Source organism: Aedes aegypti, chromosome 2 (assembly GCF_002204515.2).
Source record: "Aedes aegypti strain LVP_AGWG chromosome 2, AaegL5.0 Primary Assembly, whole genome shotgun sequence".
Lineage (NCBI taxonomy): Eukaryota > Metazoa > Arthropoda > Insecta > Diptera > Culicidae > Aedes > Aedes aegypti.
In genome coordinates this window covers 264,492,545-264,508,843 of record NC_035108.1, presented here as the reverse complement: position 1 = coordinate 264,508,843, position 16,299 = coordinate 264,492,545, and the positions used below count along the sequence as shown (strand labels likewise).

The 16,299-nt window shown below is 38.4% G+C and overlaps 1 protein-coding gene across 4 annotated transcripts in view; it reads left to right on the top strand.

Moving 5' to 3' along the window:
- The window catches only part of LOC5570897 (laminin subunit alpha-1), a 547,286-nt gene that overhangs the window by 12,602 nt on the left and 518,385 nt on the right, over positions 1–16,299 (top strand). For all 4 annotated transcript variants that reach the window (XR_002500521.1, XM_021844981.1, XM_021844982.1 and 1 more), the window contains exons 2-3: positions 6,445–6,661; positions 7,840–8,419. Coding sequence is in view for 3 of the 4 variants with exons in the window: in XM_021844981.1 (XP_021700673.1) it covers positions 8,164–8,419 (256 nt within the window). In the remaining variant the exon portion in view is untranslated. The remainder of the gene's footprint in view (positions 1–6,444; positions 6,662–7,839; positions 8,420–16,299) is intronic.

Genomic DNA, 16,299 nt, shown 5'->3' with positions numbered 1-16,299 from the left:
AGATTTTTTTTTTTCTGTTTTGGAGCGTCTTGCTGGGTAGGTATTTGGAAGGCACAAGCAAGACGGTTTGTTTTCGGGACGCCAAGAAGTTTTGCTGTCAGTATCAGTTTTGTGTTCAGTCGAGGATGGATTACCAACTGGTGAGTTCGTTTCATTCTTGTGATAACACATATTTTCTTGAAAGCGTAACTTTTAAGTAATTTTAAAACAAACTTTGTATGGTTCGTCACTATAAGTGTCGGCATTATTTTTTTTTCTTATACAATTTCAATATACATAAATATATTTGCCTCTTTTATACATTATTAAAAATTATCTTTTGAATTGTTCGACATTGTGAATGTTGACGTATTTTTTAAAACTTGTACCATATGGAGACAAAATGCACAGTAATACTCATATGTAATTTTCAAACAAACTATGTATAGTTCGTCACTACAAGTGTCGGCATTATTCCTGTTTCATATAATTTAAAATATATACATGTAATTTTCAGTTTTCGTCATTAATAAAAACATCTTTTGAATAGAGTAGTGTTTGATCCTTCCACCTTGACGCTTACTCCTGCGGGAGCGGGTGATGAGGGCAGGATCAAACATGTCGCGCGTCGGTAGTGAAGCGGTGAAAAAGTGATCGGTTCGTTAGTAGTGTTTGATCCTTCGACCTTGACGCTTGCTCCTGCGGGGGCGGGCGATGGGGGCAGGATCAAACTTGTCGCGCGTCGTTCGCTCAGAGAAATGAAAAAGCGCCGCGGATGGCTAGTAGTGTTTGATCTATTGATCGCGTCGCTTGCTCTTGCGTGGGCGAGTGACGAACACTTGTTCGGCGTTTAATGCGATTATCGAATTATTTCGCGAATCCGGTTAGGCGTGATTATATCATGGCTCGCATCACCAAACATTGGTGACTCCCAGATCTTTACCTTATCCCACTAACCCAATATCCTCTCCATGACAACCGTGGAGATGCAGAGGTGATCTCGGTCTCTAGTAACAACGGTAGTCACACTAACATTCCTTCCCTTCCCCGATGACCGTAAGGACGTGGCCGGCGCCGTTATTGACTTTTAAATTTGAGCTCTCGATTTGTGCACATTGAAGAATGGTAAGCTAATCCCAAGCCCCATTCATTAATTCCCTGTGCAACTTCGATTGTTCTGGTCAATCACGGAGTAGCAACTACGAATTGTACGGTCATCTATGCTTATGCTTATGCTTAAATTAAACGTGATGCTGTAATAATAGATGAATTTGTTTTATTTTTACCATATTCTTCAGTTTACACTGCAATTATATTTACATATTTTTCATCTGTGAAGTCTTTCGTAATTTTCTTGAACATAAGCAGGCAAATCACGTGTTTGTTTGTTTACATTTATGCGCTGCTCAATCCTCTATCGACTCACACTGACAGACTTGATAAAAGCTTTTTGGAAACATTTTTACAACGTTTCGAACATCTCATGTCTGTGTGACAAGCCTCGTTTTCTTTGTCAGATTTCCCATAAGCACTGGTGTCAAATCTGTTTGGCAACTCCAAATCAGTCGCATTTTAAGTAATTTCATTTGAATTAATGACATCTCTCGCGAAATTATTTGTTTAGTCTCAGAAACCTCGTCAACGGAAAGCTGACAGATCAAGGAATCATCTAAATGTTTTTATTGGTATGTTTTAATAAAAACAATACTGTGAAAATGCAATGCCGAATTGTGCTGAAGCCGTAAATTACTATATAACAAACATGATGGTATTCTAGAATAAAATCAAAGTGTATGCAATGAAAAGGTGATTCCAATTGACTTGGCTGGAATAAAAAATATTTGATCTACTAACTATAATAAATATGTATCTACTCATGAAGTTTCAGGATCTATTACGAATATCTTGTATTGCGATCGTTCAGATCTTTCAATTTTACAAGCTTATAAGTGGTATCAATAAGGATTTAACAGAAACAATATTATGATTTTTTATGGTTTGTTCCCTTTAATAATTAGATCTCATCGCTTTTATATATCCGAGCTTCACTGAAATTAACTTTTTTTTTTGTAATGTTTGATTATTTTTGATACATTTGTATTTTTTTGCTGATCTGTGAGTTATCTGTGCGGTGGTGCTAGATGACAATGGCCTGCAGAAATGTACTAGAAAATTATGAACATTTATATGAGAGAACAAACTTCAAACTTTGAGCGCTACTTTCTCAATGCCAACTTTTTTCATATGGGACAGTTATGCTTTTATGAACAAGACATCTTTATTAAAAATAGAAGATTTTCATTACAAAATCAAGCACTGCGATCAATTCCAATTAGGTCTATATCGTCCGCAAAGCCAAGGAGCATGTGCGACCTTGTGATAATAGTGCCATTTCTCTGCACGCCAGATCTCCTAATAGCACCTTTGAGTGCAATGTTGAACAGTAAATTCGAAAGTGCGTCTCCCTGCTTCAATCCGTCTAACGTCACGAACGAGGTTGACACCTCGTCTGCGATCCGAACACTTGATTTCGAACCATCCAGCGTAGCACGTATCAGCCTAATTAGTTTCACCGGAAAACCATTTTCAGACATTATCTGCCAAAGCTCTGAGTCGTACGCCGCCTTGAAATTAATAAACAGATGGTGAGTCTGCAAGTTGTACTCCCGGAATTTGTCTAGGATCATTCGCAAGCTAAACATCTGGTCCGTTGTCGAACAGCCCTCACGAAAACCAGCTTGGTATTCGCCGACGAAGGATTCCTCGAGTGGTCTCAGTCTGTTGAACTGGATGCGCGACAGAATTTTGTACGCCGAATTCAGCAGGGTCAATCCTCTGTAATTGGCGCACTCCAGTCTGTGCCCTTTCTTGAAGATAGGGCGGATGAGGCCATCCAACCAGCCGGTGGGCAATTCTTCGTCCTCTCATACCTTCAGCAGTACTCGGTGGATCGACTGGTAAAGCTGCTCGCTTCCGTGCTTGAGAAGCTCGACCGGGATCTCGTCCTTCCCAGCAGCCTTACAGTTCTTCAGCTCGCTGATAGCCTTTTTAACCTCTCCTTTGGTTGGTGGGTCCACAGCTTGATCGTCATCATCTATGAGCTTTCACTGTATGTGTATATCGTGTGGCAAGAACGAATATATTTCATGTCCGAAGAAGTCCTAGACGGGAATCGTATACAGACATCTACAGCATGGCATCGCAGACGTTACCACGATGCTAAGCAAGGACCCAATATTTTAATATATTTTTATATCTGTGAACCGATGTACTGACGCGCAATATTTTTTTATAGTTTCCCACAGTACTTTAAAGTATCAACAAGCAAACTCTAAATCTGACCCATACCTAGAATCACTATCATCGATCTTTTGAAATTGATCTTGCAGGCAATCTATTCTAATATATATAAAAAGCAGTCTAAAATGTTGCACTTTAATCGACAAAATCAAGCACCTGCAGTGCTATTTCTTCTTCTGACCATCCTTTTCATGCCTTTTCTCGCATCAACACAGTGGGAGCTGTCAGGCCGCTAATTGTGAATATCCCATAAGAACGAGTTTTTGAATAGATGTTGAGATGTATCATAACATATGGTAGAGAAGAAGCACTTCTCGAAGGTTGTAGGACAAAAGGTCGAAGGACAGAAGGTCGAATGACAAAAGGTCGAAGGACAAAAGGTCGAATGGACAAAAGGTCGAATGGACAAAAGGTCGAATGGACAAAAGGTCGAAGGAACAAAAGGTCGAATGGACAAAAGGTCGAATGGACAAAAGGTCGAATGGACAAAAGGTCGAATGGACAAAAGGTCGAATGGACAAAAGGTCGAATGGACAAAAGGTCAAATGGACAAAAGGTCGAATTGACGAAAGGTCCAAAATGTACCGTTGAAAAGATTATCGTACACTCAGTTGCTAACATTTTGACCACTATTTCCTCCCTTCTCATCTGAAGTTTTTCCTTCTTTTAAATGAAGGCTGTTTTTTAGAATTTCCGTTTGAAGCAATAATTTGTATTAAGGCTATTATTTTCCAAACATAAGATTCATTTTCTGAACGTCGTTTGTTATTTGATACTCCGAAGCATAGAGTAATTATTGTAAGCTTTTTATTTTATACATTCTCAATAGAGATTTGTCCTTCTTTTAAACATGGGCTGTTCTTTTGGAGTTATATATTATAGTGATTTTTTTTCTGTTGTAGACACTTGTATCAATTGTTATTCCTTCTTTTATACATCGGCTGTTCTTCATAGATTTCACTTTTACATCTTGCCTGCATTTTCTTTTTCAATTGAAATGTTGCCTTCATATAAATATCGACTGTTCTTCATGCTTTACAGCATGATTTGCATTTCTAACAAAGGATTTTCCTTCTTTTGAAGTTTTGCTGTTTTTAGGGCTATGCATTAGAGATCTGATTGTTGGTTTCGACTGATTTAAATTAGCATTGGAGAAAAGTAATCATCCTTTTTCTGGAATTAGGTCCCAACTAGGGTAGGGTCTGCTTCTCAGCTACTCAAGCATTTACTTAGAGCTTTTTTTAGATCGTTGACCAGCTGAAATTGAACCTCTCTCAGCACGGTCTTTCTGAAAATATGCTCATCTATTTAAGCAGTAGCGCTTGTGCTTGGTTTAGTGATAACTTGCTTTTTATATGTAAATACAGTACTGACCCGATTTTGTCAGCCCCCGATTTTGTCAGCTTTTGGACCCGATTTTGTCAGCCTATTTTAAATTTGTCAAAAAGTTGTAATCGTCATGTTTTACCACGTTCACATTAAAGTTTATGATGATGTTTGATGTCATGCACGCATGGGCGTAGCCAGAGGAGGCAATGGCAATGCCTTTTATTAAAAGTGAAAAAATCGATATGACCAATATAAGGCAGAAGGGAGCCCCTGAAAAGAAAAAACTGGCTACGCCCATGTCCATTGCCCTCTGAAAAGTCCATGTAACCATGTAACACGTCAAAATTTGAAAAACAGGAACAAAATGAAATGACCCGATTTTGTCAGGTTCCCCATTTTGTCAGCCTAAAATTCATCGAGGGGCTGACAAAATCGGGTCCTTACTGTATAGCCTTTTGTTCTTCCTAAATGTTTGTCCATTCGACCTTTTTTGTCATTCGACCTTTTGTCCATTCGACCTTTCGTCCATTCGACCTTTTGTCCATTCGACCTTTTGTCCATTCGACCTTTTGTCCATTCGACCTTTTGTCCCTTCGACCTTTTGTCCATTCGACCTTTTGTCATTCGACCTTTTGTCATTCGACCTTTTGTCCTTCGACCTTTTGTCCTTCGACCTTTTGTCATAGATTCCTTCTCGAAAATTGAGTGGCAGGGGTGGCGGGTTTCTTAGTTCTTCTTTCTGGCATTACGTCCCAACTGGGATAGAGTCTGCTTTTCTGCTATGTGTTCTTATGAGCACTTCCACGGTTATTAACTGAGAGCTTTCTTTGCAAGTAGACCATTTTTGCATGTGTATATCGTGTGACAAGCACGAAGATACCCTATGCCCTGGAAAGTCGAGAAAATGTTTTGATTTGAAGCCACGACCCTCAGCATGGTCGTGCTGAATAGCTGCGCGTTTACCGCTACGGCTATCTGAACCCAGAGGTTGCTTAGACGGTATTAAATTGCTTTTGTTGGCGATTGCGTTAAACTGTATGAAAGTTTCGTTCTGAAACAACAGAAATATCTATCGTTGAAATTCAATCTGGAATCACTGACGCCGCTAGCCGCAGGGGCACAAAGACTACTAAGCTTCAAAACTTTTCGCGAGTGATATATCTCTGCTGTACCGTTAGAGCATACTTGTCTACTGTTAAGTTACGTTAAGTCTGTGCGGTTAAATGACTGAAGCCAGTATGGAAAAAAGTGGCTTCGAAAAAAAATGTGGTTAGCTATTTTTATCACATGGTGAAGTACCATGTTTCTCCATAATTTTGATTTCACCAAACTTCTTGATGGCTAATGCTTATGATACCATAAATGCAACCTTATCAACTGAGTTTATCATAAGCGATTAGTTTTTGCAAACATAATTATAAGTTCAGTACAAGGACACATTTTGACGAAATTAGAATTTGAAGAACTACCGAGATAATAATTTATTGACGCTTTTAGCTAAATTGACCAAAAATAATTCATTTTGTTCCGCAAAATAGCGTTGCCAATATTATTCTGATCAACATACTTCAAACAAGTGGATAGGTGTACCAAAAATCGACGTCTATCAACGCAAAACCAATTAGTGTCCTTTTAGCACAATGACTACGTTGAGAATAAATTTTACAAACTGGAAAAGATTCACATATATCATCAATATGACGACTGTCGTCATAAAATTCCTCACATTAATCTGTCTGCTAAATTTGCACTCTAGAAATGCTGTGGCCACTTGCCACAGTTCCATCGAAAAATATTTTCGCAGATGTTAACTTATCTATTTTCGTCTTTTTCCAGGGCAAAATACCACAGCCGTCATCAACAGTATAGTACCAGCCGAGTGAGTGGAGCCAAACAGCGCAGAAAACTGGTCATGAGTTCGATATGCTAATCACTGGCTGGTGGTCGTTGTTCGACAATGCTTGATCTACTGGGGTTGTCGGCATCACGTCTTTCTCGTGGACCGTGGTAGGGTACGATACTCTATAGGGGTTAGACGAAAACGTTGGGATAGGTAAAGTTTATTCAAAATTAAAACATGCATAACTTGAATAATTGAATAATTTGAAAACTGATACGTCCGGCGTGTGAATATGTCTATTGTCATAAAATGGCCTGATTGAACATATCGGCCACCGAAGTTGTGCCAACATGTTCAAAACAGTCAGCAAAACTCCACGTTTTACCTTAGTTTTGTAGAAACTTCTATTTTTGGGTATATGATTAATTCTCTTTTGAGAAAATTTATTATGTAGTGTTTTTTCTGCAAATATTAGTGTTCTAATATTTCGTTTTAGCTCAGAGATGAACCACGTCATGAGCTGAAAGTGTCTCTAATATAGATAATATTTTTTTTTCTCCTCAGAAGTCATGTTTATGTTAAAATGTGTCATGATAATTTTTCGGATGATTCTTGAAGTCCAGCTAAAAAATCAGACTTGTGCCCAACAATTAAAAAATAATCACAAAATATATCTCTCAAGACACCTTCAAGATATCAACTATGGAATCGTGGCAAAACATTTTTTTGTTCAAAATGAATTGTTTCATTATTTTTAGCAACGAACATACTGAGAAGTTCGTAGGATTCTTTCAAGTATTTGTCTTAGTCTTAGACACTAAGATGCAACCTTCGGAAATTATTATCAGTTTGTTTTTGGAAATCTCTTCATAATTACGCTTAAGGCGAAGTAGGCCGTCGTTGAAATTTGTACGCGTCGTTGATGATTGTTGCTAATTCTTTTCAAGATTTCGAATCAAAGAAAATCAGTTGGTTTTGCACTGACACAGCTGAAAAAGTATCAGCATACCTCATGTTTTTTGGCGCGTACAGTGATACTTTTTCAAGTCAATATACACTATCAAGAATGAGTTTTATCACTTTGAAATTACACGCTGCAAAGTAATCATTTCTGCAAAAACGAATGACGGACTACTTTGCCTTAAGGAATCATATTTTTCTATGAATTACTTTGACAATATTTTTCTTTCGATCGTTTTAAAAAACGTCATCATAAAAATTGTAGCCCCTCAAGATATTATTTTCGAAATGAATCCTGCTAGCTCGTTTAGTATTTTGCTTTCAATGACTTCATCAAGACAAATTTCATAAATTTTCACGAAAGTAACGCATGTTTTATTTTGACAAAATTTTACATGTTCCAACCTTTTTGTCTAACCCCTGTATACTAGTTTCCTCAGCAAACGACCGATGGGGAAGTAGATTTGTGTTCAAAAGCGGAACCCCAGAACGTGTGCCGCCATCAGCAACGACTTCGTCGGATAAAAGGCAATAGCTTTCGCATAAATCATGATAATGTGAAAACAAAAGAATACCAAGTTCGAAAAGTGTGTACAGAAATCAAAGTTTATCACTCCAGTGAGGGAAAACGGAAGAAACGGAGAGTTGTTAAGAGTATATCAATGTGGACGGTGGAAGTCAGTGCTGCTAAGATATAACCGTTCATAAGGGCCTAATAGCCAGGAAGTTCGATAAGGGAATTTTGCAAAACGAAAATGTGGTCAATTAGTGGCCTTTTGATGGCCTTTTTGGGCGCGTGCTGCCTCTTGGCGGCCTCAGCCAATGCAAAACTGGGCCGAGATGATGTGGATATCGAAGAGATGCTACGGGATGACCCGTTCAGTAATCAGCGAGACGAAGATTTCGGATCCGGCGAGATACGGATTGCACAGCCGATGCGACATCGGAATGGACGGATGCGGATTGGACAGCTTCGGCGAGGTGGACATCGAACGCGACACTCGAAACACGGTGAGTTTGCTTTGACTTTTATATTTATTTAGGAGAATTTTTTCCCAATCTTTCGGAAGCTGTGAAATTATGACGGTCGTAAAAGTTAAGGGGCTTTTTTTGGGTTATTAATTTCGATGATAAGTTATTCAGACTATAGCACCGCTGTGGTACTCATTTGCATAACGATCATGGTCAGGTGCATCAAAGTGTGTTTTTTTTGCAAAGGTGCCATGCTTCTTTAGTGTGATAGCTATGAAAAATGTTGAATATAGATGCATACATGAACCTATTAATGTCTACACGATTGATGTTATCGTATATTGCGTGTTAATTGAAAAGAAAATAGCCATTTCTTTGGGTTAAAAGCGACACCGGTGCAAAGAACGACTTGTCATTTGAAGTAGCGTACCGTTTGACAACTGTTCTGTGTGCAACGCTGTGTATCATAGTTTTGATTAATTCGTTGGGTGACGAATTTGCCAGAGGCAAAACACCACTTTAATAGAGCTGAACAATAATAATCGATATAGGTGTTCTGTGTTAGTCAACACTATCATCCTTATTAACATTTCATTAACAACATATTACATTTATTTACCCTTATAATTCAGAATGGTTACAGGTGAAATGAATTCACCTGATTATCAATTAACAAAAAATATAAACCTAACCTATCATTTCATTATTTTGACAAAATACATCCAGAATAGTAATTTTAACGCATAAAACAATAAAATGACAATACCTACGTGCCTACGTAACAATTTTTGAACAGTCATTGCAAACGTTAAATGTTATCACCCTGAAGTAGACTGTCATCCTTCATTTTACTACAAACTTAATTTAGAATACCGAATCTCGGCTAATTTTTACCGAGATTCACAAGCCGAGTAGTCGGCAAATAACTTTCCTAGGATTTCAGGAAATAAAAGCAGAGCATCAGTAAATCGTGCTTCGTAGTTAAGCAACCGGATAATTTGTTAGCTGGGTGTCGGTTAAAATTTGAAAACCGAGATTCGCATAGCCGAGTAAAAAAATCTAAGTTTGTATCGACATAATTATTAAAATTATATGATAATCAATTTAATGAAATTTATTAACATTTGGAGGATATTTGGAATTTTTCATGAAAATATCGAGTTAGAGCTTGAGCTTGATTGACCACCCGTGGTACTGCGGTATCGCTGGATCAGCTGTACTTACACAAGGAATCAACCAGACGCCTGCTTGGGACTGACAGGCATCCTCAGTCCGGTTGTAGACTAATAAGAGGAAGGTTTAGGAATTGACTATGCATTTATAGCTGATGCACTGTAGACCTTGGAGTCCACTGCATTTACGCCAGCTCACGCAGGAGTGTATGGATATTGAAGGTAAGGCAATTTTATGGCAGAACCACGGTGCTCCAATTACCGTTATTATCAAATAAAATATACCATCCAAACGGCAGTCGGCAGTTGGTTCCTGACGTTGTTCTGCACCTCTGAGCTGAATTTGAGAAAAAATCCTTAGGCAGAATTTTGAGTTACGCCCTTTTGAAGTTTATATGACAGAAATCACATGATGTATGCCACTTTAACTTGCTTAAACAAAGAGATTATTATAAAATTTTGCAGTTTTGCTTTTTTCATCTGATTTAAGATACTGAAAAATACTTTTTTCTTAAATTTATCTAGACTGACATTTGAAAAGGGCCAATGCTATGTTTAGTTATTACTAATCAGCCAATACTCAAAACATGATATCTACCAATCAACTCCTGATAGTGATTTTAAGAAATGGTCCAAAGCATTCAAATATGTTTGAACAATTCTTGAACAGGATATCTAGATACGCCCTTTTGAAGTGTATGGAAGGATTATTGCATGATGAATTTCATTCCATATATAATCAACGGTTAGGTGCATACATAATCATAACACCTTTGCGGTTGTTCTTATTTCATTAAATTTAGCAAGTTGCAGAAAATTTACACGTACACATATTTTCTAGACTGACATTAGAAAAAGGCTAAAATATCATTGTTATACATACAAATCAATATAGCTAAACAATGACTATATCAAAGTTGATCGTAACACTCGAACTTCACATAGCTATATGTATATCGTATATCTGTATTCTATTCAATTCTGTTCAATTCTTTTCTATTCTAGTCTGTTCTGTTCTATTCAATTCTACTCTACTTACATTTATTTTATTCTGATCCACCCTACTTGTTCTTATGCATATTTTTACAAATAGCCACTGTTGTAATCAACAACTGCGTGCAAATCATTTGAACGGTACACTTTCGAAGTTTGTACGACTTTAACACTCCAGTCGTCGCGTTGTTGTATTTTGTACAACAGTGGTGAAAAAACCTCGCTTATCATACATAGCATAAGCGTGGTGGTTCTGGTGGTAGCAAACCGCGCGACGACTGAAAGGTGAAAGCGCTGACAGGTCTGTGAAAAAGCGCTTCGCACAGACTCCGACACCTGCTCATTATGTCAGCCTAGCCCTCGACCAGTCGCATTGCAGAAGTATACATCAAACATGGTTATTTAATATTTCGAAGATATCGGCAGACTCAGCACCTCGCAGCTCTCGACAAAATTGTTCATATTACCTTCAAAGCTGGGATCCAGCTCGAATAAAAAACATTTAATACAAAATGCTTCAATTCTCGAAAACTTATTCAAATAGTCTCAAGTCAGAAAAGTGAACAAACTTACTTTATCGATCCAGCGTGTTTCGCAGACGAAATTCCACACGTTCCGCACTTATCCAACTAGATTTCTCACTTTTGGAACGTTTAATTCCGGAATTACAAAACGGCGTAAGTAAGAATTTCAACTTTCGCAACCCAACCGCTACTTTCACCGCTCCTTTGTATGCAGAGACAAAGTGACTTAACCACGAATCAAAGCAAAAAACTACTTGAGCCGATTTTACACTGGTAGAAAAACGTCGAAAGTAACTGAATAAAACGGCTTATATTTTTGATTGTATGCAAAATTTAAGCGATGTACACGGCGAAAAAATTCATTTTAAAACAGTTTTAAAAGACGGGATATGATTCTTCTCAATTAATTTTCTCAAAACCGTATGAAAGTAACTTACGTCGATTTGAAAAAGTAATCGAGAATTCCTTAAAATACATAAAAAATTAACATATATAAGTTAAAACCCTTATTTCAACTTACAGTGAAAAAACCATTTGAAGCTTCATTTTCTTAGAGCATATAAGAAGCACAGATGAGGAGTCAGAATCTGTGCATAGCTATTTTTCACAGACCTGGGAGCGTTATAAAACCATACAAACATCGAAGGTGTACCGTTCAAATCTTTTGGACGCAGTTGTTGGTTAATACAGTGTCTGTTTGTAAAAATATGTATAAGAACAAGTAGGGTAGATCAGAATGAAATAAATTTAAATAGAGTAGAATTGCACACAATAGAACACACTAGAATATAAAAGAATTGAATAGAATACAGACATATAATACATATACAGATATGTGAAGTTCGAGTGTTTCATCAACTTTGATATAGTTTGTTCAGCTATATTGATTTGTATATATTTCAATTATACTTTGGCCCTTTTCTAATGTCAGTCTAGAAAATATGTGTATGTGTAAACTTTATGCAACTTGATGAATTGAATGAAATAAGAACAACCGCAAAGGTGAAATGATTGTATATGCACCCAACCGTTGATTATAGATGGAACGAAATTCACCATGCAATATTTCTTCCATACACTTCAAAAGGGCGTATCTAGATATCCTGTCCAAGAATTGTTTAAACATATTTGAATGCTTTGGACAATTTCTTTAAAATCACTATCAGGCATAAGATTGGTAGATATCATGTTTCGAGTATTGGCTGATTAGTAATTACTAAACATAGCATTGGCCCTTTTCAAATGTCGGTCTAGAAAAATTTTAGAAAAAAGTATTTTTCAATATCTTAAACCAGATGAAATTAAAACAAAACTACAAAATTTTATTCTGTTTGTTTGAACAAGTTAAAGTGGTATACATCATGTGATTTCTGTCATATAAACTTCAAAAGGGCGTAACTCAAAATTCTGCCTAAGGATTTTTTTCAAATTCGGCCCAGAGGTGCAGAACAATGTCAGGAATCAACTGCCGACTGCCGTTTGGATGGTATATTTTATTTGATAATAACGGTAATTGAAGCACCGTGAGAACAGTTTACTTTGGTCAGCAGACTGCCTATGTATCATGCGTGAGGAGAGACGTGATGGAAGAATGGAAGCGTAGGCAAATGGATTCTCTGGTTTTGGCTATTGATATGAACGAATGAATTAATATTGAAAGATAAAAGGAAGTGATAGATACAACTACGAAATGTGAAGAAACAATGAGCTGCTGGTTATAGAGCAGAAGCAATAGTTACCAATACTGTTTATTTCATAAAAATATCAAGTTAGAGAGGTAAAGTTACATAGGGAACTGTAGCAGATAATCGAGTTAGAAGAGTATCGAATTACAGAGGGATCAAAAAATTTATTCTAAATCTTCCTTCCTGGTATCACAGCAGCTAGTTCATATTGATATAGCATACAATATGGCTGACCTGGAAATTTGCTTGAAGTTCACAAACTTGTTCCTAAGTCAAAGTTATGATTCCCTGTTTATAAGTGTCATCTGCAAATAAAGATTTTTGTCATCGCTGAGGTAACTCCGGCAAGTTAGGTGTAAACATATTGCACAATATTGATCCCAAAATGCTGCCTTGAGGAACACCAGCTCTCACAGGAAGGCTTTCAGACTAAGAGCTCTAATAATTAAGCTGAAGTGTTGACAAATAACATTGATCTACTCTACATTAGACCCTTTTCGCGCCAAATCGTATTCCAAGCTTAAAGTACCATATCCGATTTCAATGAAACTTTTTGGATGTGTAGACCTTAACTAACTAATCCACTTTGCATACTTAGTTGTTCCAAAATGTATCTGGACTATCATTTGAAAAGAGCCAATTTTTTTTACTAGATTTTTTTTTCAAATTATGTAATCGAAAAATGGCAATTTCTATAAACGCATGACTTGAGGATAATTGTCTTAATTTTTGAGTAAATAAAGGTTTTTAAAACTCAAAGCCGATTTTAAAAATACTTGTCATTTTTTTATTTTAACAAAATTTTGTCTCAAGATAATTTAATTATGTTAACTACCAACAGTCCATTACATTGCACTATGGACCAGAAATTAAAATTTCGCGACAAAACTCCAAACACCTTAAAATTGAACAAAAATCACTATAAACATAATAAACATGAAAAGTTGTGCTTGGGACGACAAAAATGCATTTTGAAATGAAATTGGGAATATGTGTTTATATGAATATATTTTGAAATGAAATTGAGAATATGTGTAGGGATTATGAATATTTGAAAAAAAATATGATAATTAAGGCATTTTCGCCTATTTTTTATATTACAAAATCATTGTGCATTTTTAAAGATATGATTCAAACATTTCAAAGTTTTTTGAAGATACACTTTTAAGTTCCTCAAAATAGTTGAAAATGCCTGAACAATGTGATCATAAAGTAAAAGTTATTTGAAATGAGTTGACAACTGTTTATTAATATATTAATTGGGGTTTCACAGCATTTTAATGCAATTCAATGCAAATTGAATTCATCATTTGCTTTAATAAAATATTATAACACATTGTTTCCTGCACTTTTGAATATTAAATTTAGGGGAGGGATTATTAGAGTATGCTTAAAACTACTAATTGAATTTTAACACTTCACTTTTTGCAAAAAAATCAAATACTAAAATCACTAGTAAGGCGAGCAAATACCTTCAAACTCTAATATGTGTTGCTTATCTTGACAGATAGATTTCGTCTGCGACTTACAGACTTCTTCAGTGTCGAGTGCTCGACATTGTTTCCACTGTACAAAACCCTTGACAAAGCCATAAAATCTTCCGAGAGTCATTGCCCAAAATGGAACAAGTTAATATGAATGCTACGCTTACTTACTTACTTATTTGGCTTTACATCAATTATCTTGATAAAGCCTCGCCAACAATATTTCGCCAATTCCCTCGGTTCATGGCCGCTTCTCTCCATCCTCGACTGTGACCCACGCTCTCCAGGTCCTGGTGTACCTGATCAATCCACCTAGCTCGCTGCGCCCCACGCCTTCTTGTTCCGACCGGATTCGTGGCGAACACCATCTTTACAGGGTTGTTGTCCGGCATTCTTGCAACATGCCCTGCCCAGCGTATCCTTCCAGCTTTAGCTACCTTCACGATACTGGTTCGCCGTAGAGTTGAGCGAGCTCGTGGTTCATCCTTCGCCGCCACACGCCGTTCTCCTGCACGCCGCCGAAGATCGTCCTTAGCACTCGGCGTTCGAAAACCCCAAGAGCTTGCAAGTCCTCCTCGAGCATAGTCCACGTCTCATGCCCATAGAGGACTACCGGTCTTATGAGCGTTTTGTACATCGTGCATTTGGTGCGGGGGTGAATCTTTCTTGACCGCAGTTTCTTCTGGAGCCCATAGTAGGCACGACTTCCGCTGATGATGCGCCTTCGTATTTCCCGACTAACATTGTTGTCAGCCGTCAACAAGGATCCGAGGTAGACGAACTCGTCCACCACCTCGAAGGTATCCCCGTCTATCGTAACACTGCTTCCTAGGCGGGTCCTGTCGCGCTCAGTTCCGCCAACCAGCATGTACTTTGTTTTCGACGCATTCACCATTAGCCCGACTCTTGTTGCTTCGCGTTTCAGGCGGGTGAACAAATCTGCCACCGTTTCAAATTTTCTCCCAATAATATCCATGTCGTCCGCGAAGCAAACAAATTGTCCGGATCTCGTGAAAATCGTGCCTCGACTGTTAAGTCCGGCTCTCCGCATGACACCTTCAAGCGCAATATTGAATAACAGGCACGAAAGTCCATCGCCCTGTCGTAGTCCCCGCCGAGACTCGAACGAACTGGAGTGTTCGCCCGAGATCTTCACGCAGTTTTGCACACCGTCCATCGTTGCTCTGATCAATCTTGTGAGCTTCCCGGGAAAGCTGTTCTCGTCCATGATTTTCCATAGCTCTATGCGGTCGATACTATCGTATGCCGCCTTGAAATCGATGAACAAATGGTGCGTAGGGACCTGGTACTCACGGCATTTCTGGAGGATTTGCCGCACGGAAAAGATCTGGTCCGTTGTCGAGCGGCCGTCGATGAAACCTGCTTGATAACTTCCCACGAACTCGTTTGCTATAGGTGATAGACGACGGAAGAGAATCTGGGATAGCACTTTATAGGCGGCGTTTAGGATGGTGATTGCACGATAATTTTCACACTCCAGTTTGTCGCCCTTTTTGTAGATAGGGCATATAACGCCTTGCTTCCACTCCTCCGGTAGCTGTTCCGTTTCCCAGATTCTGACTATCAGCCGATGCAGACAAGCGGCCAACCTGTCCGGGCCCATCTTGATGAGTTCGGCTCCGATACCATCCTTGCCAGCGGCTTTGTTGTTCTTGAGCTGTTGAATGGCATCCTTAACTTCCCCCATCGTGGGAGCTGGTTGATTTCCGCTATCCGCTGTGCTGACGTAGCCATCGCCTTCGCTGTCCTGACCTTCTGTGCCTATGTTCTCTGCGCCATTCAGGTGTTCATCGTAGTGCTGCCTCCACCTTTCGATCACCTCGCGTCCGTCCGTCAAGATGCTCCCATCCTTATCCCGGCACATCTCAGCTCGCGGCACGAAGCCTTTGCGGGATGTGTTGAGCTTCTGATAGAACTTCCGCGTTTCTTGAGAACGGTACAGCAACTCCATCTCTTGGCATTCCACCTCTTCCAGGCGGCGCTTTTTGTCCCGGAATAGGCGGGTTTGCTGTTTCCGCTTCAGTCTGTATCGTTCCACGT